This window comes from Eptesicus fuscus, chromosome 20, assembly GCF_027574615.1.
Source record: "Eptesicus fuscus isolate TK198812 chromosome 20, DD_ASM_mEF_20220401, whole genome shotgun sequence".
Lineage (NCBI taxonomy): Eukaryota > Metazoa > Chordata > Mammalia > Chiroptera > Vespertilionidae > Eptesicus > Eptesicus fuscus.
The window spans coordinates 18,284,657-18,308,599 of NC_072492.1; the positions used below are offsets into that span (position 1 = coordinate 18,284,657).

Sequence of the window (23,943 nt, forward strand, 5' to 3'; positions counted from 1 at the left end):
ACCCTGTGAGGCTGGGTCTTGTTACCTGCATACCAAGATGAAGAAATTAAGGCTGAGAAGAGATGTTAAATAACTTGTCAAAAGGAATTGAAGTACTGAAGGAGAGTAAATCCAGATCTTTCAGCATAGTATAATTGCTCAATAAGTAGTAGTTATTGCACATCTTTTAGTGTGTTACCTAATTTAATTTTCAAAACAGCCCAATGAAGATGGTATTTCTATCCCAGTTTTACAGATGAGGAAACCAGAGCACAAAGCAATTAAATTGTTTGCCTACGATTTTGTATACAGTTAGTGCAAGAACTCAGGTTCCAGGGCCCATCTGGCTCCAGAGCTTGTGCTCTTTTTTTTTAAATCTTCACCCAAGGATATGTTTCCATTGATTTTTAGAGAGAGAGGGTGAGTCAGAGAGAAACACCCATGTGAGAGAGACACATTAATTGGTTGCCTCCTGCATGCCCCAGACCAGGGCCAGGAGCCTGCAACCGAGATTCGTGCCCTTGACCGGAATCGAATCCAGGACCCTTCAGTCTGCAGGCTGATGCTCTATTCACTGAGCCAAACCGGCTAGGATGAGAGCTTGTGCTCTTAACCATACTTCGCTGTTTTACCTCCCACATCCAAGGTTCTTTCTCCTATACCTGCTACTTTTCTAGATATATTGGTGGGAAGAGGGTATAGGAGCCTTTGGGAGACTGGATAGAGGGGGGAAGTGGTTTATGGCAGGCTTAGGGAGGAAAAGTAGCGGAGATCTGGGGTAGATTACAGTTGTCCAGAGAAGTGGTATGATAGAGCACACAATTGGGAGTCTATGGCTTCCTGTCTCTACCTGTTAACTTTCCTCCTTATGTGATTTAAATAATATTGTAATACACCATTCCAGGGCTACCCTGTTGTTGGTTATTGACATTTCTATTCACTCTGCATTTCAGCAGTGCTAGTTCAGTGCATAGTCACAAAGCACTATTGCATTTATTTAAGTTGGGTCTCTTGTCCCTCTTAATGTCATCACAAGCCATTAACAGTTACTTTTTTGAATACTTTAATTCCCTTTTCCATTTAGACTATTTAGTGTATTCTGGGGTTCAATAAATGTATGTAAACCTCAGAATTAAAATTGAATGAATGACATAGTCAGAGGTCTTCAGCAGCCAGCAATGGTTTCTGTCATTAGAAATAATTCTTGAAGTTGAGTTGGGTTCTGTGACTTTGGGCTGAGACCTGCCATCACAAGTCCGCAGCAATCACCTGGAGTTTTTAGACAGTGGCCATTTGCAAGACAGTAATACAGGGAGCTCAGTCAATGTTTTCTTTGTTAAATATTTAAGGACTAAACAGAACGCTGCCTAGAATAACAGAGTGACTTATGGACTGCTTCTTGTCTTGCAGTAGCACTTGTACCATGGGCTTAGTCCTGCCTCTCTGGAGTGACACCCTAATTCATTTGGATGGTGATGGGTAAGAGCTTTCCCTTTTTATCTTCCTACAGAAAGCCAAGGGGTGGGGTTCCGTCTTATTACCCATTCATTCAGCTGAATGGGAGGCCCACTGTGCCCAACTGAATTGTCATGTCAGCAGCTCAATGAGTCCTTTTAAACTCCTGTTTTGTAAAGTGGAGTAAAAATGCAACTTGCCAAGGCCTCTCACTTCTGTTCTTCTAGGCTGACTATGGTAAGAATCCAAACAAAGAGGAACTAGTTGGTTGGCTCCCTCTTTAATCTGAGCATGTGGGACTGTTGCAATGTTCTCCCAGAGGATGATATGTTCTGTTTCAAATAACCTCTTGCTGCCTCTGCCAGCTGTCAGCCTACAGTATAACCCCCTTTTCTGTGCCAGTTCCTTCCAGTGACCTTCCACCCCTACCCCTGGTGTTTTTAGAATGTGTCCCCAAGAGACCAAGATGTTTGCTCCAGTTTATAAAACAGGGTCAGGTTTGCTACATACCCATAAGATTTCCAAATAGAAATATACAGCAGAACAGTTTGTCCTTAGCTACGGCAGGAAAACTATGTCATTCCCTAACTCCAACGTGGGAGTCCATTCATTCTGCTAAGTACATAAAAGTAGACAATTTGTTGAAGCTTTTCAGTCATGCCCTATACTCTAGTCTACATGAAGTGCCTGAGCCAGTAGCCTGGGAAGCAGCCTTGAAAACGCACAACTGAAATAACCCACTCTCATTTGTGGATTTTTGTCTTATTCTTTTTTCCTTAGAGGGTTCAGCGTATCAACAGATAACAGAATTCACATATTCAAACCTGTATCTGTGCAGGCAATGTGGTAAGAAGAATTTTAATATCTAAAAAACTTTAATATGTTAGTAGAGCAGTATGTTGTGAGAAGTATTTGAAATGATACAATTCTCTTTGAAAATGCCAATCTGTTTGTGTATATAGAATTTTGTGTGATCTGTTTGTGTGGCCATCATAGTTAAAGATGAATTAGAAGTTTAATTTTCAAATTATCACAGTGGAAGGCCTTGAACATTGGTGAACAAGTAATATTTAGAGGTGTTTTTAGACTCTGAAAGATACTTAATGAATCAGATAGTCAGTTGAAACTGAATTTTATAGGGACACATTGACTAAGTTAGTGGCAATCTAGTTCCAAGTCTAAATATCACACTACTACTGTGCATTAGCTTTCAATTTCTTAAGGTAATCAGGGATAGCATTGATGGAGTTACCTTATAGATAGAAAAGCTTCATTTAAATTGCTGGTAATTGTTTGTCAAACTATTTGCATAATGCAAATAAAGCCTAGGAAAAAAATTGTAGTTGATAATAACCATCAGGTGGTATATTGACCCTTTTAGCTTACTTACTGTATGTCAGGCATTGTGCCTAGTGCTTTACATGGATTACATATAATCATTACATAAGCTCCCCAAAAGAGTAGTATTAGCTCCTTGTTATGGATGAGAAAACAGGTTTTAGAGAGGTTGCATAACTGGTCTTCAAGTATCTCTTATATTTAAACAAAATAAACTCTTATTCTTTGTTTTTCTAGGTTATCCAGAAAAGTGATCTAATATAACTAAGGAATGATGTCTATCCCCCAGTCAGGAATTTGAATTTTAGGTCCTCATTCAGTTGCCTGTTGTGTAGTAGAAGTCCCCATGAGGAAGAGAATGGACAGAATGAAAGCCAAACAAGAAATAAAGGAGCCTGTAAAAGACTCCAGGGAGATCATTTACTCCTGAATAACATGATTGATAGGCTTGAGGTGGGCGGGGTCCTAAAACAGAGTCAGCTGAACAATTAACCGTCTTATCGTTTCATGGAGTAATTGAAGTAGGACAGAGTTTCAGTTCATTTGTTGAGACCAGATTTTTAGATTTAGGGCATATTTCACAAATAAATTTCTCATGGAAAACTTACAACTGCCTTTGACTCGGGCTCAGTTAAAGGCAACTCACCTATGTATTCCCAGGTACCAAGTAAAACCAAACAACAGAAGTCCATAAGTGGCAGTGTTTTCAGTTATATTTTGGGGAGAAGTACAAAGCAGTCTTAATTTTTAAAACAGTAGTTTCAGCAGTAACCTTAGTTCAAGCCTTGATGTTCTAAAGTAGACTGACTAGTCCTAGCTCTGTTAGCTTCCTGCAGAATTAAACTTTTTTTGGTATAACACATAGGGAGAAGTGAACTGAAAGTCATAGAAAAAAAGAGAGAGAGATGTATGTATCAAAGCAGCATTTAGACCAGGTGTTTCCTATACAGGAAGGTAGTTACTGCAGCCTCCCACTGCTGTAGGCAGCTGCAGTATCTGAGGTGGCTAAGCTTGGGTGTATTTTAGGGCACTTGCGCCAGGCGCTTGTGGCATATGCTTTGAAGCATGTGTTTTCCTGATGAAGAAAACATGCACTGAATATCCTGTGCTTTACACTAAGCTGGCTTTACCTTTGAATCTGTGTAATGAAACTGAAAATCACTGATAATTCTCTGAGTTTGACTTAATTCTCTGAGAATTTGGCTTACTTTGAATAATAGAAAAACATTTTTAAAGATTCCACAACCTTGTTTTTAAGGAAAAGTCTGTTTTTCTGATAAAAATAGACTGGTATTTTTTTTTCTTATCAAATTGGTAATGGTATTATTTTTAAATTAACATTATACAGGGTTGACAAGGACTCATGGAACAGATATTGTTATAGATTACTGATGGGAGAATAAACTGGAACAGCCTATTTGGAGAATGATTTGCCAGTATGCCTTATCATTTTGCATGCCCTTTGACCTAGTAATTCTATTTCTAAGAATGTATCCTAAGGTAATAATCAGGATGTATATAAAAATTTTAGCTATAAGAATGTTTGTCGGTGTTCTAATAGGAAAAAAATAGAAAACAATTTAAATATCTGAAAAATAGGAATCAGTTAAATTATGATATGTCCATGTTGCTAAGTATGAAACCATTAAAAAGTATCTAGTTGAAGAATATTTAATAACATAGAAAGATGTTGATGATGAAGTGTAAAATAAAAGAACAGGTTAAAATAGTATGCAGAATATGGTCATATATTTATTGTAGATCTATGCATAGACAAAAAGACTGGAAAAAGCTATACTAAAACCTTACCAGTAGTTATTTTTGGGCCATTAGATTACAGTGCCTAAAAGAATGCCTAGTTCATAATTGGAGCACAGTTAGTATTTGTTGAATGAAATGTTTTATTAGCTATAAATTTCTGCCTTTTACAAGATATTTCTACCTTTTACCTGAGGTTTCTAAATTTTCCCAAGTGAGCATGGATCACTTTTATTATGAGGGAAAAACAAATTAAAAGGCATTTTTAAGAAAAAGATGTACCCCTGGCTGGGTAGCTTAGTTGGTTAGAGCTTCGTCCCAATAAGCCAAGGTTGTGAGTTCCATCTCCAGTCAGGGCACATACAAGAAGCAACCAATTAATGCATAAATAAGTAGAACAACGAATAGATGTTTCCCTCTCCCTCTCCTCCCTCTCCCTCTCCTTCAGCCTCTCCCTCTCCCTCTCTGCCCTCCCCCCACCCTTTCTCTTCTAAAATCAGGTTTAAAAAAAAGAAAAAGATGTAAATGGATTGGTCACAAAATTCTCTCATACTGTTCTTTTCTCTTAGGAAAGACATTAGTTTATAGCTTAATAAGACATATTTCATTCAACAAATACTAACTGTGCTTCAACTATGAACTAGGCATTCTTTTAAACACTTGAGTTATGTCAGTAAACAAAACAGAAAGATCCCTGCTGTTGTGTAACTAACTTTCTAGAATTTCTGGCTTTAGTTTTTCAAAGCATATAACCAAAAAGGTACTTTTCAGTTTTGTTTACTCTTCTTGGGTTCCTGAGTTCAGAGTCAGAGATTTAATTAGTCTAAGAATAACCAGAGCTGTTCTTAGAAAGTAGCTCAAGTGTATGAATAAATGGTTTAAAGAAATTGGGAGACTAAGGCAGCAAGAATTTTAAACGTCATTAGATCAGTGCTGCCTGGACATTCAAGAACATATCCTAAAAGTTTAGGGACATCTATCTGTGATCTTTGTGGTGCTTCCAAGAATAATAGAGAATTATGCTGTAACATGATCCTGTGCCAAGGAAAACAAATCTTTCTTTAGCAAATGGTTGCCATCTTAGTTCTCTGGTGATATAGCATAGACACAGCATGACTGCAACTATGGGGTCATGAGTTTCATAGGTACCTGGACCTGTTTTTTACTGTTGGGTTGTCAGTTCTCCTGTTTCCTTTTACCCCCACCTTAATATCGCTCTGTATCTTTCAGCACGAATTGTCTAGTCAAGTGTTATGACCAGATAATTACTATAATCAGAATCAGAGAATCTTGAATTCCAGGGAGTAGAATCTCCAGACACCAAATTCTATAGGGTTTAAAAATTGGAAGAGATTGAAGTACACATGGATTATTGGCCTTTTGATACCCCATAATTCTACAGTGCTCATTTCCCTGCATGTCTTTCAGGTCTGCACTACAGAGTTTACACAAGGCTTGTGAAGTGGCCAGAATGCATAACTACTACCCAGGCAGCCTGTTTCTCACCTGGGTGAGTTATTATGAGAGCCATATCAACTCAGATCAATCATCAGTCAATGAATGGAATGCCATGCAAGATGTACAGTCCCACCGGCCTGACTCTCCAGCTCTCTTCACTGACATGTAAGTCAGTTTGCTAAGGATCATGGAAGTCCTCTCTGTTGTGTTCTAGGATGCCGCAAGCCACTGTTCCTTCCTAATCTCTCCTCTTGGGGAATTAATCTTACCCAGCAATATTAGTCATTGTCTACACTATACAACTGCCACATAAAGAACCCTGTTCTTTCTGTTGTCTGCAAAGGCCTGAGGAGTTTCACTCGTGGGCACAATGTAGTCTCCATAGAAAAGAACTCCAATATCATAAAATCCCATTAATTCAGATTCCACTAATGTGAAATTTGAGCTTAAAGGAGTTAAGCTAAAGTCTGCCTTTGCATTGTCTGTGAAAGAAATGTTTGGCAAATAAATTAATGACAAAGAGAAGCTTTTAAAAGGATGTTTCTAATACTTAAGTTGTTTCTATTCCCGCTGGAGTGGCTCAGTTGGTTGAGTGTCGTCCTACGCACTGAAAGGTTGCGGATTCAATCCCTGGTTGGGGCACATACGAAAGGCAACCAATCCATGTTTTTCTCTCACATCAATGTTTCTGTGTCTCTCTCACTCCCTTCCTCTCTCTAAGCATGTCCTTGGGTGAGGATTTTAAAAAAAGAAAGAAAAGAAAAGATGTTTCTAGTCAATTAAAAAGAATACATAGGTTTCATGATCATTCTAACCTGATACCTGTGCAGATTTTTTTTCCAATATTTTATAATTTGTGTTAAGACCTTTGCCTTGTTAACTCTGTCTCAGTAAGATTTTATTAAATCTTCCTGGTGTACTGTGAGTTAAGTAAAGGCCTAAGGTGGAGCTGATGTTTATTTCCTTTTTATGCCTGTGTGTTGAAACTTATGTGACTATTTTAGAAATTTTTTCACACTTAGTTCCTGCTTTGGAAATTAATCAGGATGTTTATTTTGCTCTGAGTTAATCTTTCTACATTTCCAAGGTATTCTATAGCTGGAAGAGAAGGATAGCTACTTATTACTTGACCTTCTAAACCTTCATCTACAGATTCCTAAAGTAATACCAAATTAGTTCATGATTTTTTTTAAAGGCTTAATTCAGATAATATAATAAACTAGAGGCCCAGTGCATGAATTTCTTGCACGGGTAGGGTCTGTAGAGGCTGCTGGCCGCCAGCCGCTGGCCAGAACCTCCCTTCCTGCGGTTGGCTGGCTGGCCCCGCCCCCTGGTCGAACTCCCAGTTGAGGGGACAATTTGCATATTAGGCTTTTATTATAGAGGATTATTTTTACTAGAAAAGGTGAAATTTCCAAGAATTGTGTGAACAGAACAGTCAGAAAAACAATGGAAGTTTTTGCAAAGGGTATTATCTGTAGTAGGACCTCTTTTTCATTAGCCTTCATCCTTTCAAGATCCCACGGTAACAAAAAAAGGTAAGGGTTAGTTTGGCTTTCAGAATCTTGGGAAATGTTACTAATTTCCGGCTTTACAGCTGGTTCATGGGTATCAGAGGAATGGATGTTGCATCTTGCTCAAAAATGGACATTCTGAACCAGACTTACATGAAAGAGAGAAAACCCTTCTTATTTTTCATGATTTTATTAGAGGAAATTTGGAAATTATAATACAAAAGAGGAAAATGAAATTGCCCATAATTTCTCTACATTCCCAAACAAACAGAATAATTTGAAATGTACTCCCTGGCACCTGGTAGAAGCTCATTTAAATATTAGTTCTTAGTATGTACAATATAGCCCCAGTTTTAAGATAATTTAATAAACAAATGTGTATCTGTTCATAGAAAAATATTGAAAACTGTCAGTCACTGTATTTTAATAACAATTGTCTCTGATAGAAGGATTTTCAGTGATTTTTATTTTCTTGCGTTTGTATGTATTTTCCGAATTTTTCTCCAGTGAGATTGAGAAAGTGTATTTGTCTTGTAATGCTTTTTCCATTTCCTCCCTAAATTGACCAGAAAAAAATATTTTTTTAAGTATGCTGAAAACACAGGGAGAATGTGTGCCAAATGAACTTAAATGCTCTGTGAATAAAGTTTATGTTTTAAAATTCAAGGAAGGGGAAGAAGGGAACATATCTGAATGGTGCCTCCAGTTTATGTCAAGTGCTATGCCAGGTACTTCATAAAAGTATCTCACTTAATCCTCATGAAGCAGATATTACTTTCCTTATTTTATATAAAAGGAAAGAGGCTCAGAGAAAGGAAGGAACTTGTTCAAGTTCACACCACTAGTAAGCAGCAGGACTAAAATTAAAACCTACATGTGTCTGCTCCCAAACCACTCTGCCTCAAGCAAAGTGTGAAGGAGTTGGATAAAGATTGCTAAACTAGGGAATCTAAACCATGCACAAAGATGCTAAACTTTGTTTTTTTACCAATATTTCTTTTTAATAGAAGACTGACGTGTGTAACTCTCCACCATTAGCTACATCTAGGAAAAATGGTAGGGAACATGATTAAGAATTTTAGTCCTAGTCAAGACAGGAAGACTGAGGGCTGACTGACAGTGTATAATTATTAGCTGTATTCTGCAGGGTTCATGACAAACTAAAAGCCCCAATGGTAGGGAGCCCCAAGGTTGTGGGGTCAGAACATCCATCTTTGGAGATTACTAAAGCTATTTTTGCAGCCAGTGATAAGGCTGTAGGCAGCAAGGGTAGGCAGGATGCCTAAAGGCTTAGTCCATTTCCATCTCCAAATAAGGAGGTACAGAGCAGATACCTTTCTTGAGTAGGTAGGAAGGGAAAGATGAGACAGAAAGTACTCTCTGTCAGCCTCACTCACATTCTGCATAATATGAAATAATGCATTTTGAGAGAAGCATCCAGTTACATTGAACCAATATCTGTCTAGTAATTGGAGAATCAGCTTCCTAATTTGATTTCATATTAAAGTTCCAAGAGTAATTTTATTTTTAAAAGAATCAGAAGACTAAGGGAAGCAACATAATCCTGCAGGTAAAGTGTTAAGCTGGGCTGACAGTTCTGGTTCTCTTGCCAGTGTATGTGATCATTGGCATGTCATTTAACCCTCCAGCTTTTTACTTTCTTTATCTGTAAAATGGAGATAACCATTTCACAGAGATATTGTGAGAGCTTTTGTGAAAAGGAAAGAATTTTGAATGGAAATATTCCAGGTAGTTAATCCTTGAAACCCATTTTGGAAGAGAATTTGCCTCATTGAAGAAGGCAGGAATCACTCTTGCCTCTTTCCTGTTTTCTAAAACCATAGCAATGAATGAATGATAAGCATTAGGTGGCATTTTATGCAACAGAAGACCCAATTCCATAGTGGGTCACATCACTGGCCTACCCAGCTCAGCAAGTGGTACTCAGTGGTACTTGAGAAAATATGGATTGTGGTCCTCCATCAAAGTTTACACTCAGTATAGCTTATTTGCCTTTATTTCTTCATGATCTATATATGTGAATATATTTAAGGGCTTTTAGATATGTACAACCTTCAAGTAATAATTTCTACATATTTACATTCTGAAAAGAAATTTTTAAAAATATTGTTCTATTTTGGCCATTAGAAACCTGTCAATTTGGAACCATAATCAAATAGCACATTCATTAACTTACTTAAATTCCTGCCTAAGAAAAATCAATATTTCTCTCTTTCAGACCAACTGAACGTGAGCGAACAGAAAGACTAATTAAAACCAAATTAAGGGAGATTATGATGCAGAAGGATTTGGAGAATATCACATCCAAAGAGGTAAGAGACCTTAAGTCCTCATTGTGTCAAGGCCAGGTAGGAGTGGGATAGGTATAGGGCTAAAAATGGTGAGTGATTGAAAATACAGAAGGACTTTACAGAAATTAGTATAATATGTCATCTTTGTTTCAGATCCGAACTGAGTTGGAAATGCAAATGGTTTGCAACCTGAGAGAATTCAAAGAATATATAGATAATGAAATGATAGTGATTCTTGGTCAGATGGACAGTCCTACACAGATATTTGAGCACGTGTTCTTGGTAAGTTTTGGGGCCCGTTTAAGTGGTGTGCCAAAGACAGTCCATACCAACCCATGGGGAAGGGGCAACTGTTAAATTTTATTATATTTAAATAAAATGTAACAACATTAAAAACAAAGGTAATAAATACTCAAACCTCATCAGTTTCTAATTTTTTTACTATTATCTGTGCTCTTACGTTTATTTATGTCTATTGTGTGGTGGAGATGTTATATAATGGTGAGTTTCTGCTCACCTGTTCCCAGTTTCTCATTCAGTGATTTCATAAGATTGACAATGGTGGGAAAATTTACACCAAGGAAACTGGCAAATGCTACAGATCAGGCCTTCTCCTCCCTCCACCCCCCGCCCCCCAATGGGTTATTAAATATCTCATCTGTTCTCTTCATAATCGTCAAAGTAAAAAACAGAAAAGTCTGTAATAGTTTTCTACAGTGTACCCAACTAGGATGATCCTTTAAGGTCACTCTTCCAAGTCTGCCAAATGTGTCTTAAGGTCGGATATATCTGAGCAGAGCAAGTGGGAACTACTTACAATGAGAGGCTATTGGACTTTTAAGCATTTTGAACCTTGTAGCTACATTTTGAGTTCCAAATACTTTTACGATTACTAAAAATGTGGTGATTTAAAATTGTTCTTCATAGTTCTTGAACATTCATTAACCTGTAATTAGCCCAAGAGGACCTCTCTGACAGATAAATTAGGAAAGCTTCTAAAATCCTAATTGTTAAAGAGTTCTAGTTTTCATCTGTACATAGTAGTGGGAATAAGGCTAACAAGGACAATTAAAATTGGGGGGGCGGGGAGACTGGGAAGATGCCAAAACCTCTGTGGGTTTTTTTGTTTGTTTTTATGCTCATCCTAGCATGTGTTTATTGATTTTTAAAGAGAAAGGAGAAGGGGAGAGAGAGAAAGCAAAACATCAATGAGAGAGAGAAACAACATCATTCAGTTGCCTCCCTTACATGTCCCGCCTACAGATCAAACCTGCAATCTAGCTATGTGCTCTGACTGGGAATCAAGCCTGAAATCTTTTTGGTATACAGGATGACACTCCAACCAACTGAGCCACCGGCCAGTGCAAAACTTTGTTTTTGTTTCCATTTCCCACACACTTTGACCAAAAATGCTAACCAGGAACTAAATTCGATTGGTTTGAATTTCACTTCTTTCTCTGATGAGGACAATTGTGAACTGTGAAATAATTAGAAGCTGGGAAACAGGAGAGAAGAATAAATGCACAGGAACTGACTAAACTGGATCATCTCACCCCGAATATTCAAGAGTTTATTTCACCCAGCAGTCAAGCTTTGTGTCATGGAAGGCTTGTGCCCTGAATTAACTTGTTGACACTCCAGAGCAAGCATGTCAAACTCGCAGCATGCCTCATTTATTTGGCCTGTGTTAGCCTTTGAGTTTGACATGCTTGCTCTAGAATATGAGTACTACGGAGTGATTCATAGTGGTATATAGCTATGAAATTACTCATGAAAAGCTGTGAGCTAGGAAGGGAGCTACTTTCTATTACTTTAACTTGACCATTGCTATTTCTGGACATGGATCATACAGCAAAGCTGTCATTGACCTTTTCATTTGTAAAGCATCTGTCTTTGTTGTCTTTTGTGTATACTTCCATGAGGATTCAGATATTCCCTGCTCTTGTATTGTTGGAAAGAATTTTTGTGTTATCTATAGAAAACTTCTGAGTCACTCATTCAAATGGACCCTGTCCCCAACTGTCATGTATCGTGACATTTTTATGAAGGGCAAGTGCTCATAGCCACAATAGCTCATGTTTGAAAGTGACCAGCACTATATTAAATTCTCCATTGAGCTTGGATTTTATACCTAAAAGGATATAGACATGAATATCAAATATAGTCCATATCTGACTGGTCACCTGTTTAATTTCAGTCATACTTCCCCATGTCTCTGATAACACCCCTTCAAGAACTACCTTCTTCTTACCCCCCTCTTCAAATGGTATATTTTAGGACATATAAACAAATTTTAATAGTACTTTAAGCAGAAAGAACAGTCCATTTTTAATATGTATCAATGTCCGTATTTTTGGAAAAAGGAAACTATTCTGCTGCAGATACAATTCTGTTTTCAAGAGAATGGACATGTTCTTTCTATTGTGAATATTTTTCTTATTTGAGAAAAAAAAATTCAAAGTAGAGAATCCTGAAATTTAACTCTTATCCAACAAAATAAGTAGATGAACAGATTGTCTAAACATCTTATTGTATTTTTTCCCTGATGGCTTTCTCCCTTTATTTGTACTACCATGTCCTGTGTCCAACCCCCTATATCTTCTCCAGTGAGTCTGTGCTCTGCTGGCTTCCCCAGCAATTAATACAGAAAAAGATGTCTTATCCAAGTTGCAAACGGTGGTGGTAATTTTCTGCAAAATCATTTTATCATGTGCATAGCTGCCATGCCTGGAGTGCAAGTAGTTGTGTGAAGGGAGGCAGCAGGATTTCTCCCCTCCCTTGGAAGAATGTTCAGCTCTGCAGTGCACTGCACAGAGATGTTTATTTGAAAAGGTGTCCAGCTGGTCTGAAGAAGAAACGTGTAGAGCATAGTTTAAAGAAAATCTGCAGCAAGAAGAGAGGATTCATTGGCTGGAAGCCAGACTATTTCCAGAAAAAGTTCTTCCACACCCTTAAGAGTGTACTATTTCTCTGAGCTGGAAGCTTTTGCCCAACCAAATCTCAACATCAACAGCTCTCCTGGAGGCTGGCCGATTTGGCTGAGAAAAAGCAAGATGTGAACAGAGACCCTTTGCAGAAAGGCAGGCAGATTTCTTAGTTCAACAAGGGAAACACAGGAGTATTGGACACACAACCAATAATTTTGTTCATGAAAAAAAAGTAGTCAGAATTTTACTGCTGGTATATTTTTCAAGATTTGACATTACAATATCCTTGTAGAATAGGGTTTATTTTTCAAAGAAAAATTAAGCCTCAAATTGGTGGTTACTTTTTTACATTAGGTGCAGAGAAATGGAGGATATATGAGTAAGTCTGAAAATAATCAAATTGACTATTTTTATCATATTCATGATTTTCATCCCTCTACTAGAGATGTATATGATAAAGTTAAAAGAGACCTTGTGCCTGGTTAACACAATAATGTAACTTACAGTGTTGAGGCTGTAGGTGTGATGAAAAAGATATAGCCTGGGATACCAGTCCTTAATTATGTCAAGTTGTATTGATTTGAGGAGAACCCCGGTACACTCTTTCTTATTTTCCATAAATGTGCTCTCCTATTCTATTTTGGTTGGAACATTTGGACCCCAACAGGGTTATTTCCTGAGGATAACAATTTGGGGGGGAAATCAGTCACTTGGGTCTTTGGGCCCAAGTACAGTGTAGGGGAACCCAGAGTAAAAAGATGGAAATGAACTTAGTTAAAAATGTATTACAGTCCCAAGATTTCATTTTACATTTCAGGAATATTAGAAAATGCTTTGCATAATTACATAGAACATAGTGAAAACCCCCTTGGAATTAAGTCATTGTAAGCCTGAGAAGCAGAGAAAAAGAGGTTGAATCTGTGGAAGACCCCAGGAGGCCAATATAAATGGCATTTGCATTGAGGGCAGAAAAGTAATTACACCACATTGACTCCAGTTCTTTCTTTCAGGTTGAACTTGAAGCAGCCATAACCACAGCCCAAGTCACATTGCACAGGCTTCACTGCGACAGTAGCCAGGGCTTTAGTTTATTTTGTTTCTGGATATGTGTCATTTCAGATTGTCAGGTTGAATTTTCTCAAACAGGTAGATAAAAACCATGGACTTTCCCCATCATGTCAGGGTTATTTCCATCTAGCTGGACAGAGTTCCTCTCAGAGGATTTAGATTTCTAAATTAAGGAGTTAGGGATCACATTTCCCTGGTTCCAGTTTAGCCACTCAACCCTTGAGTATTACTTGACTTCTTTCTCCTTGAAGTCCTTTGTAGTTCTTGCCTCTTTCTTTGGTGTGAGAGCTGGTTTCCTAAGGTTGAGCCTAAAGCCTTCAGAACCTTCCATATTTTTGGAAAGCAAGTCAGCTGAGCCCGACTCTGTAGAAAAGATCAGTTATTCATCACTTACTGGAACCTCGGTACAGTATCCTTGAGATCTTCCAGTTAAATGGCTAAATTACATTTCACTTGTAATATTGCGATAGTGCTTGCATAACACTTACCAATTTTCACAGTGCCTTATTTACTTGTTTCATTTAATCATTCAACAAACATTTGTTGATCCTCTTTATTGTGCCAGGCATGAGGGTAGATATTTGTGGAGTGTGATCTAATTCCATAAGGAAGGAGTGATGATCCATATCAGATAGATACTCACAGAAGACCAAAGGGATAAGGATACAAAAGTGACCCTGGGATTAGACAATTAGAAAACTCATTAGTAACATTAGCAAGAATGATGAGGGCAGAAGCCATAATGCTGTGGATTGAGACTCATGGGAAATGAGGAATTAGAGGAAGTGTTAGATTATGTTTCTGTGAAACTTGGCTATGAACGGAAGGGGGAAAGGACAGTGTGTAGAGGAGGATTCAGAATGAAGAGAAGGTTTTCCCATTTTAATATGCAAGAAACTGTTTGTTGGCTTATAAAAGGCAGAAATTTATTTCTCACAGTTCTAGAGGCTGAAAGTCTGGCATCAGGGTTCCTGCAGGTTGAGTGAGGGCCCTCTTCTGGGTTTCAGACTTCTCTTTGTATTCTCACATGGCAGAAGGAATTGAGAGAAACTATAATTTGTAATTTAAGGAGGAAGGTACTCACTAGATGTACAGAACTATGAGGGGGTTGGGGGGGGTAAGAGAGTTCCACTTTATAGATAAGGAAAATGAGGACAGGTTAAGTAGTTTGTCTAATGCCTCACAGTAGGAGGGGGATTTCAGACTTGAACCCAAGTCTTCTAATGCTAAATTCCATTTAACTCAAATAACTTTAAAGCATAACAGGATTATTATGAAATAATATTCACATGGCCTCAAAGATCGCTTACACCTAAAGATGACTAACTCTACAATAGAAGGATGTAGCAAACACAAAGATATTACTAAGAATTCAAAGTCAGCATGATAAATAATGGGACAAAGTGACAGAATGTGCCTCATGATTTGATGCAGTAGGAAGTACAAAACATCACCCTTGTAATATTCTTGCCAAGAATACTTGACCTGAATCTAGTTATCAGGAAACAATAAAAAAAAATCCAGATTGTGGGCAATTTTCCCAAGGTTACAGACCTGTAGTCTATTAAAATGTTAATGTCATGAAAGATAAAATAAAGATAAGGGTGGACTGTTCTAAATTAAAGGAGATAGAGATATGGCAACTAAATGCAAGGTATGATTCTTGATTGAGTGAATATAAAGTATATTTTTGTGTGTTTTTTAAAACTATATGTTTTTATTGATTTCAGAGAGGAAAGAAGAGGGAAAGAGAGATAGAAACATCAATGATAAGAGAGAATCATTGATCAGCTGCCTCCTGCACACACCCTATTGGGGATCAAGCCCACAACCCGGGCATGTGCCCTGACTGGGAATTGAACCATGACATCCTGGTTCATGGGTCTACACTCAACCTCTGAGCCACACCCCACAAGGCTAAAGTATATTTTTAAGGGCAATTTTTGAAATTCAGATATGTATTGATGTTATCTTTCTTGGTTGTAAAAATGGAATTACGTAAGAGAGTGTTTTTGTTCTTAAATGATACATGGTCAAGTATTGAAGTGAAGTAACGATGCTCAAATTACTTTTAAATGGTTCGGGCGGGGGAGGGAATAGGACATATATTGAAAGAAAGGAAAGAGGAGAGAGAAAGCAAATGTGTCAAAATATTAAAAATTGATGTATCTTCCAGATAATCTATAGAACCTCCTTAAATTTTGTTTATCCTGTTTCCCTCATTTTTTTTTACAAAAGCTGCTATTTCACTCCTCTCTCTCTCTCTCTCTCTCTCTCTCTCTCTCTCTCTCTCTCCCTCTCTCTCTCCCTCTCTCCCTTCCTCCCCCTCTCTCCCTCCCCACCCCAGCCCAACTCCCTACATGAAACATAATGCACTAGAAAGAGTGTGGGCTTTAGACTGAAATCTAGGTTTAATTCATAATAATGCCATTTTCTTCATTCAACAATGTTTATTGAATACCTGCCAGGTGTCAGGCAGTATACTGGCGTTTCCATAGGGAACAAGAGAAGCTTACATTACAGTGGAAGAGAGGTAGTAAATAAACACATAAATAAATACACAAACAACAATTGCAATACATGCTTTTGAAAAAGTCAGAGTACTGTAAACAAGAATAGCAGACATTTAACTTAGATTGCAGAATGGTCAGAGATCAGAGATATCTTTCCATCATTGTGATCTTGAACAGAAATTATTTTAATTCTCTGAGGGTTGGTTTTCTTATCTATAAAAATGAAGGTAACTTTATCATTTGTGGAAACTAAACATGATAACATACAAAGTGCCTGGCACACAGAGAGGAAATTCAGTGATGGTATTGGCATTCTTTTTAGAAACTGCTTCTTCCCTCACAGGACTCCTGTTTAAATATTGTATTTGGTTCATTTGCTGGTGCTCCCTAACCCTGTCATTTTGGTTCCACAGGGCTCCGAATGGAATGCCTCTAACTTAGAGGATTTACAGAACCGAGGGTAAGCATCACTGTTTTACCTTCACCGTCTCCAGTCAAAGAGGTGTCAGTGAGTTACTTTCCGCTCTTGAGTTGCTTCCTGTTGATTCTAATCAAGTTCAGTCTAATAAGAATTAAAACTGCTATTCTCCCACTGTTTCATCCTCCTACCTACTATGAAAGATCAACTGTTTCAGTGGTGAGGCTTTCAGAAACAAATGTGTAAGCCTTTCCTGCTGTTTAAAACCAAATGCAGTTATTAGTTCCTTTAAAAAAAATTTTTGTGTGCGTTTTTTTAGAGCAGTTTAAGGGTTCACAGCAGACGTTAAGGGAAGATACAGAGATTTGCCATATACCCCTGCCCCAACACATACATAGCCTCCCCCATTATCAGTGTCCCCCACCAGAGTGGTGCATTTGTTATAAATGAGGACCCTACATTGAGACATCATAATCACCCCAATCCATAGCTTATGATTCTCTCTTGGTTGTTGTACATTCTGTGGCTTTGGACAAATGTATAATGTGTCCATCATTATGGTATTACAAAGTGTTTTCACTGCCCTAAAAATCCCCTATGCTCCATCCATTTATCCTCCCCACTTCCAACCCCGGCAACCATTGATCTTTTTGCTGTCTCTATAGTTTTACCTTTGGTCCCTATTTTTACGTAAGAATATGCAGAACTGCGTGTGTCAGTTTCACGGCTGTCCGTTCAGTGTTTATTGAATATCTTCTGTAGGTCTCGCATAGTGCTAGGTGCTAGGGATCCAAAGATAAATAAGCCCTAGCCAGATGGCTCAGTTGGATGGAGCAAATGCACCAAAAAGGTTGTGGGTTCGATTCCTGTCAGGGCACATACCTAGGTTGCAGGTTCAATTCCCAGGTTAGGGGAGTGTACCAAAGTCAACCGATAGATGTTTCTCTCTCAGATCGATGCTTCTCTCTCTCTCTCTCTCTCTCTCTCTCTCTCTCTCTCTCTCTCTCTCTCTCTCCCCCCCCCCCACTATCCTCTCTCTAAAAATCACTAAAAGCACATCCTCAGGTGAGGATTTTTTTTAAGTGTACAAAGATAAATGAGACTCAGTAAGTTACTTGTAGACTAAGTAGGTTAAAAATGGATGAGCTTCTGAAATTGAACAAGAAGGACCTACCTTGTATGAAGAAATGTACTCCTAAACTGTATAGTTATTTAATTTTATTGTAGCAATTGAGACCACAGTGAACATTCAGCAAGTAAAAAGCTATTGCCATTATTTCCTTTTTACTTCTTAGCTAATGCCTACGTTTTTTATTGAACTTGGCCTTAGCAGGTCAGATCATCCCAACAAGAGAAGAGAAAATCGTGTCTGGCAATTGGCCATGCTAACTCTTCATTGTAGACAGAGATAAGACCCACTGAGACTCACAGAGAGCGATGGCTGCCTGGCTGGTTATGGGCTGCCTGTTTTCTCAGCTCCAAGTCAGCCTTCTGGTTATCTTTAGCATGATTAAATGCATACTCCCTACTTTTCCCCCAGAAGAAAGGTATGTCATAATTGCTAAAATGAACTTGGAGCAAGACTTAAGCCAAATAATTATAAAAAGAGTTCCATGGGAGGAAATCTGGTTACTTAATTTAAGATATGGAAATAAGTAGAGCTTAGAAAGTTTAAATTGATAAGAATTAAGTCTAGAGTTCTTAAAAGCAGAGACTCTATCTTAGTTTTGTGTAAAACATACATCTCCCTAGCTCAGAGCTTTATAGGATACTCAGTAAATGTGAAGGAATGATAGAAAAATTAGGCTGGCTTATAGGAAACTAGCACCTAGATACAGTGTTTAATATGAAATCTGAGATTTGATATAGCAGTGCTTGGAAATGCATTGGAATCACATAACACATACATACACTTTGACTTTTGACTTACAACCCCCGCTTGGAGATGAGACCTATTCATCTCATTTACTACTGATAAGGCTAAATTATAAAATGCAGGTTTTAAAAGACAGTATGGTTGGATATTTGGATATTAACTTAGATCTTCTTAAATCTATTAAACTTTAATGGGTGAAGAATTACAGTTCAGGGATCTATATCCCAAAACATGTGCCTGTGGATGACTTAAGGGATTTTCAAGTGTAATTTTTACAATAAAGCTATTTTCACTAATCTACTGACTTTAGGGCCCCAAGTAAAGTGCTACTCCATATAGAGATGGCAAAGAAATTTCAAGGAGTGTCAATTCCAATTGGAAGTAGCTGCCTAAAGCTCTATAATAAAAAGGATCGGGAAGTCCCATTTTACCATAATCCATTACTGAAGTTTGGAATTAGAGGTGGAAGGTTGTTAATTTTTTTTAAGTTTTTTAAAAATATGTTTTTGAGAGAGAGGAAGGCAGATGGATAGAGAGATAGAAACATAGATGAGAAAGAAACATCAATTGACTGCCTCCTGCACTCTCCCTACTGGGGATCGAGCCCACAACCCGGGTATTTGCCCCAACCAGGAATTGAACCAGGGACCTCTTGGTCCATGGGTTGTCACTCAACCACTGGGCCACACTGGCCAGGCATGCATTTTTATTTTAAATAAAATAAGTGTGCTTGCTCATTTTTTTTCTGACAGTTTTTTAAACTATGTTTTTATTGATTTTAGAAAGAAAGGAAGGAAGAGGGAGAGATAGAAACATCAGTGATGAGAGAGAATCATTGATCAGCTGCCTCCTGCACGCCCCCTATTGGGGATTGAGCCTGCAACCTAGGCATGTGCCCTGACCAGTAATCGAACTGTGACCTCCTGGTTCATGGGTTGTTGCTCCACCACTGAACCATACTGGCTGCGCTTTTTCTGACAGTTTTATTGAGAGATAATACATATACCATACAGTTCACCCACTGAAAATGTATACTTCAGTAGTTTTTAGTACATTCACAGTTGTGCAACAAGAAATTTAAAACATTTTCAACCCAAAAAGAAAGCCTATACTCTTTAGCTGCCTCTATTCCTTTCTTTCCCTTAGCCTCTAGAAACTGCTAATCTACTGTCTCCATAGATTCACCTGTTCTGAACGTTTCATATACTGTAAATGGAATCATACAGTATGTGGTCTTTTAAGAATTTTTTAACTTAACATTATATTTCAACATTTATTAATGTTATAGCATGTATTATTAGTACTTTATTCCTTTTTTCTTGCCAAATAATATTCCATAATATTCCACATTTAATTTACCCATTCATCAGTTGATGGACATTTAGGTTGTTTCTACTTTTTGGCTATTTTAAAAACTGAGATGAACAATCACGTACAAATTTTTAGGTGGACTTCTGTTTTCATATCTCTTGAGTTTCTGCCCAGGAGAGGCATTGCTGGGTCATATGGTAACTCTATGTTTAACCTTTTGGGGAACTATTAGACTTTCCCAAGTTGCACGTGCTTTCTTTTTAAATTAAAAAGAAAAATCATTTCTAGTAATAAACTTTGATGCTAAGTTAACAGATTCAAATCATATCCCAGAACAATTTTTATCTCCTCACCTAACCACAGAACTGGTTAGCTACGGCTCTCCCTTCCTGTAGTCATTTCTCTGACTTCGGAAATGGGTTTGTAGAACCCTCCCTATGTGCGGTTCTGAGAAGGAAGCAGCTTCTGCAGAAAAATGAGGGAGGCTGTGCTGTGTTGTTAGAATAAACTCCAGTGATATCTAAGTTCACACAGCATTGAGAAAAGATAACCCTTTGGCAAACTAAACCCAAGCATTTATTGAGATTGTGCAGGGAGACAGATAGCAGAAAAATTTCTTGATACAGAAACCCTTTCCTGCAGCCTCTCAGTATAGGAGAACTCTCAGACACATCTGCTGCCATAGCAGCCAGGAATGCAGCCTAGAGAGCTCAGAGAGTTTCAAGTCCAACTTTCCTCTGACCCTCCCAGCTCTGGCCTCATTTGCATTTCATAGTTAGATAGAGTAGGAGAGCAAAATCTGACAATCTGGCAGTTAGGAAAATAGGAGGAAATTTCTCCTTCTTCTATTTTTTGTTTGTTTGTTTCTTGAGATACATAATTTAATACAAGTGACTTCCAAAGAATAAATTATATTGCTGGTCATTTTAATGACTAAAGAGGAATTGTTTCTCATGAGCCTCAGGCTGATTCTTTTGAGTAAAATACAAGACATGTTTTCAAAAGACTGTCCAAGATGAGATTGTGTAACTATGTAAACTGAAATGGAATTTAGATGTTCAACTTGGTAGACAAGTTTCCTCCTAGTAACTCCCTGGTGCCCCGGTGTGCCCAGGGCCCTGTTCTACAGTTTCTGTACTAAATAAGTACAGCCTCTTAGTTTTTTAGATTTCTTCAATATTTTGGTATTTAATTTCAGCATAGGGAGTAAAAAAGTTGTAAATAAGAAAAGCAGTGCTGGAAATTGGATTTAGCCTGAGTAGTAGAGCCAATTTCTCCCTTGGTTTTTTTTTGCAGGGTGCGGTATATTTTGAATGTCACTCGAGAGATAGATAACTTCTTCCCAGGAGTCTTCGAATATCATAACATTCGGGTATATGATGAAGAGGCAACGGATCTCCTGGCTTACTGGAATGACACTTACAAATTCATCTCTAAAGCAAAGTAAGTAATAGGTCTCCAACACATTCTTACCCTTGTTCCGTGTGCACCACACATGGCTGGGGCCTGAAAGCTATAGATAACTTACTGAGAGTACTCCGAAAAAAGGAAGTAAAGGGAAAAAAAAGCCCTGGCTGATGTGGCTCAGCTGGTTGGGTGTTGTCCCGTGCACCAAAAGGTAGCAGGTTTGATTCCCGGTCAGGGCACATACCCAAGTTACAGGTTGATCCCTGCTCAGGGTGCAAAAGAGAGGCAACCGATCAATGTTTCTGTCTCACATCAATGTTTCTCTCCTTTCCTCTCTGTAAAATCAATTTTTAAAAAGAAGAGTGAGCCCTGGCTGGTTTGGTTCAGTGGATAGAGCGTCAGCCTGCAGACTGAAGGGTCCCAGGTTCGATTCCGGTCAAGGGCATGTACCTTGGTTGTGGCCACATTCTCAGTGGGGGGTGTGCAGGAGGCAGCTGATCGATGTTTCTCTCTCTTCGATGTTTCTCTCTATTCCTCTCCCTTCCTCTCTGAAAAAAGTTAATAATTTTTTTTAAAAAAGAAGACTGAGATTTCTTAATCCTCAGGGAAAGATGACTAGTGACTTAATACTTTTCCTGTAAGTAGATGAAGTCCCTGAAAGATGATCTCATGTTGGCTAGTTCCATTGGGCACAGAATTAGAGTATGTAAACTTAAGCTGCAGCTAAAGAAATAGAAGTGAGAGAAGGGAGAAATTCTGAATGAAATGCTTAAGTTGCCAAGGGAGACATTTTAAAGTTGTATAATTGACAATATTCCACACAGATAGAATACAGGGTCCTCCTCTCTATAAACAAGATCTTTGGAAATCTTTTCTCATTTTGTTTTTTTTTTACTTTTATGATACTCTAAATAGTGAAATTTTTCTCTGGCCTTTCCATTGATGTCTTCGTTAAATTTAAATTTTTAATTGCTCCTTTTAGTGAAGCTATTTGATTATTTTAATTTAGTGTTTAGTATTAATAGGTCAATGCTCATTTTTTACATGTCTTACTGATTTTAGAGAGAAGGGAAGGGAGAGAGAGAGAGAAAACATTGATGTGTGAGAGAAATGTCGATTGGTTGCCTCCCTTATATGCCCTGACCGGGGATCAAAGCCACAACCTAGGTATGTGCCCTGACCGGGAATCGAACCCACAGCTTTTTGGTGTATGGGATGACCAACTGAGCCACCTGGCCAGGGCTCAACACTCATTTGTTTTTTAAGTCCCTGGGGATTTCCTTGCTAATCCTATTTATGCCTTCAATAGAGGGAGCGTAGCATGTTGGCCACGCTCCTTTAGGTGGAATCACATTCAAATCATCCCTGGCAGGTGACAGGCACTTCTGTTTATAAAGTCCTCCTTTAAGAATGATTCCATACTTCTCTTAAGGACTTTCATGATGAGGAGATTCTTCCTTTTAGGTACCTAAATTCCCATACCCTATCTTTGAGCTCATTCTCTTAGTCTCTAGCCAGCACCTAAAAGAGCACTTTATATTCTTGAAGAACATTTTATATTCTATTACTAAATTACTAGAGGCCCGGTGCACGGATCCATGCACATTGAAAGGAAATTAATTAGAAGGTGGCCGGTGGGGCAGGACTGGGTGAGACGGGCCGGACACACCCTGGAGCCAACCTCCCGCGGTTCCTACCCGGCCACACCTGGGGTAGCGCTGGGGCTCAAAGGGTGTCTGCGGAGTGAGCAGGGTCCCTCCGGCAGGTGGGGTCCCTTGGGCTGGCCTGCAGGGATTGGGCCAAAACCAGCAGTCCGACATCCCCCAGGGGGGTCCCAGAGTGTGAGAGGGCACTCTGCAAGGTTGCTACCGCTTGGCAGCTCCTACGTTGAACATCTGCCCCCTGGAGGTCATTGCACATCATAGCTGTCGACTGGTCAGCTGGTCACTTAGGCTTTTATATGTATAGATAGAGCTAGGCCTGGCCGGCGATCGAAGTGCGAGCGTCTGGTGTGGAAGGGCAGGTCTCAGCTGACCTCTGGGCCCTGGGCAGCACCTGGGCCCCCAGACACCCACGCTCCCCACTCCGCCTGAGTCACAGCGCCCCGAGTCCCCATGTGGAGATGCAGTGAACATGGCCGGACACCGCAGGCCAGGGCGTAGCGTGGAAGCCAGGCAGGCAGCACCCTCTCTCCCAGCCAGCCTCACAGACCAACTCCTGTGCGAAGCCACGGGGAGCCTGACTGGCCCCTGCAGTCCCGGCGGCTGCAGCCCAGCTCACCTGGAAGAGGCCACATGGGTGTGGGGCAAGCTCCTTGTGGGCGCCCAGCACCTGAGCACGGGGTCTTCCCTGGCACGAGTCCTGGCGTCCCGGGGGAGGTTAGCAGGAGGAGTGAGAACAAGCTTAGCGGACACCCCACATTCTCACCACACATCTATCCCCGTCACCCCGGCCCCCAGGTAGCCGGCAAGAGGTCGCAGCCCCCCACCCGGGCACCACGGGAGGTTGGTCACTGCCACCCATCCCCAGTTCTCCGTCCCACCCCGGGGCCCAGCCCCGATTGGACAATCAGGGCCTGCGGGCCGCTGGTCACCATCTACGGGGCAGTC

General features: G+C 39.3%; 1 protein-coding gene across 3 annotated transcripts in view; it reads left to right on the top strand.

Annotated features, from left to right (window-relative positions):
• SSH2 (slingshot protein phosphatase 2) overlaps nt 1-23,943 on the top strand; it is a 221,629-nt gene that overhangs the window by 178,872 nt on the left and 18,814 nt on the right. For all 3 annotated transcript variants that reach the window (XM_008147847.2, XM_008147849.2, XM_054708959.1), the window contains 7 exons: nt 1,390-1,458; nt 2,215-2,280; nt 5,959-6,153; nt 9,742-9,835; nt 9,968-10,096; nt 16,736-16,782; nt 21,224-21,370. In XM_008147847.2, coding sequence (XP_008146069.2) covers nt 1,390-1,458; nt 2,215-2,280; nt 5,959-6,153; nt 9,742-9,835; nt 9,968-10,096; nt 16,736-16,782; nt 21,224-21,370 — 747 coding nt within the window. The remainder of the gene's footprint in view (nt 1-1,389; nt 1,459-2,214; nt 2,281-5,958; nt 6,154-9,741; nt 9,836-9,967; nt 10,097-16,735; nt 16,783-21,223; nt 21,371-23,943) is intronic.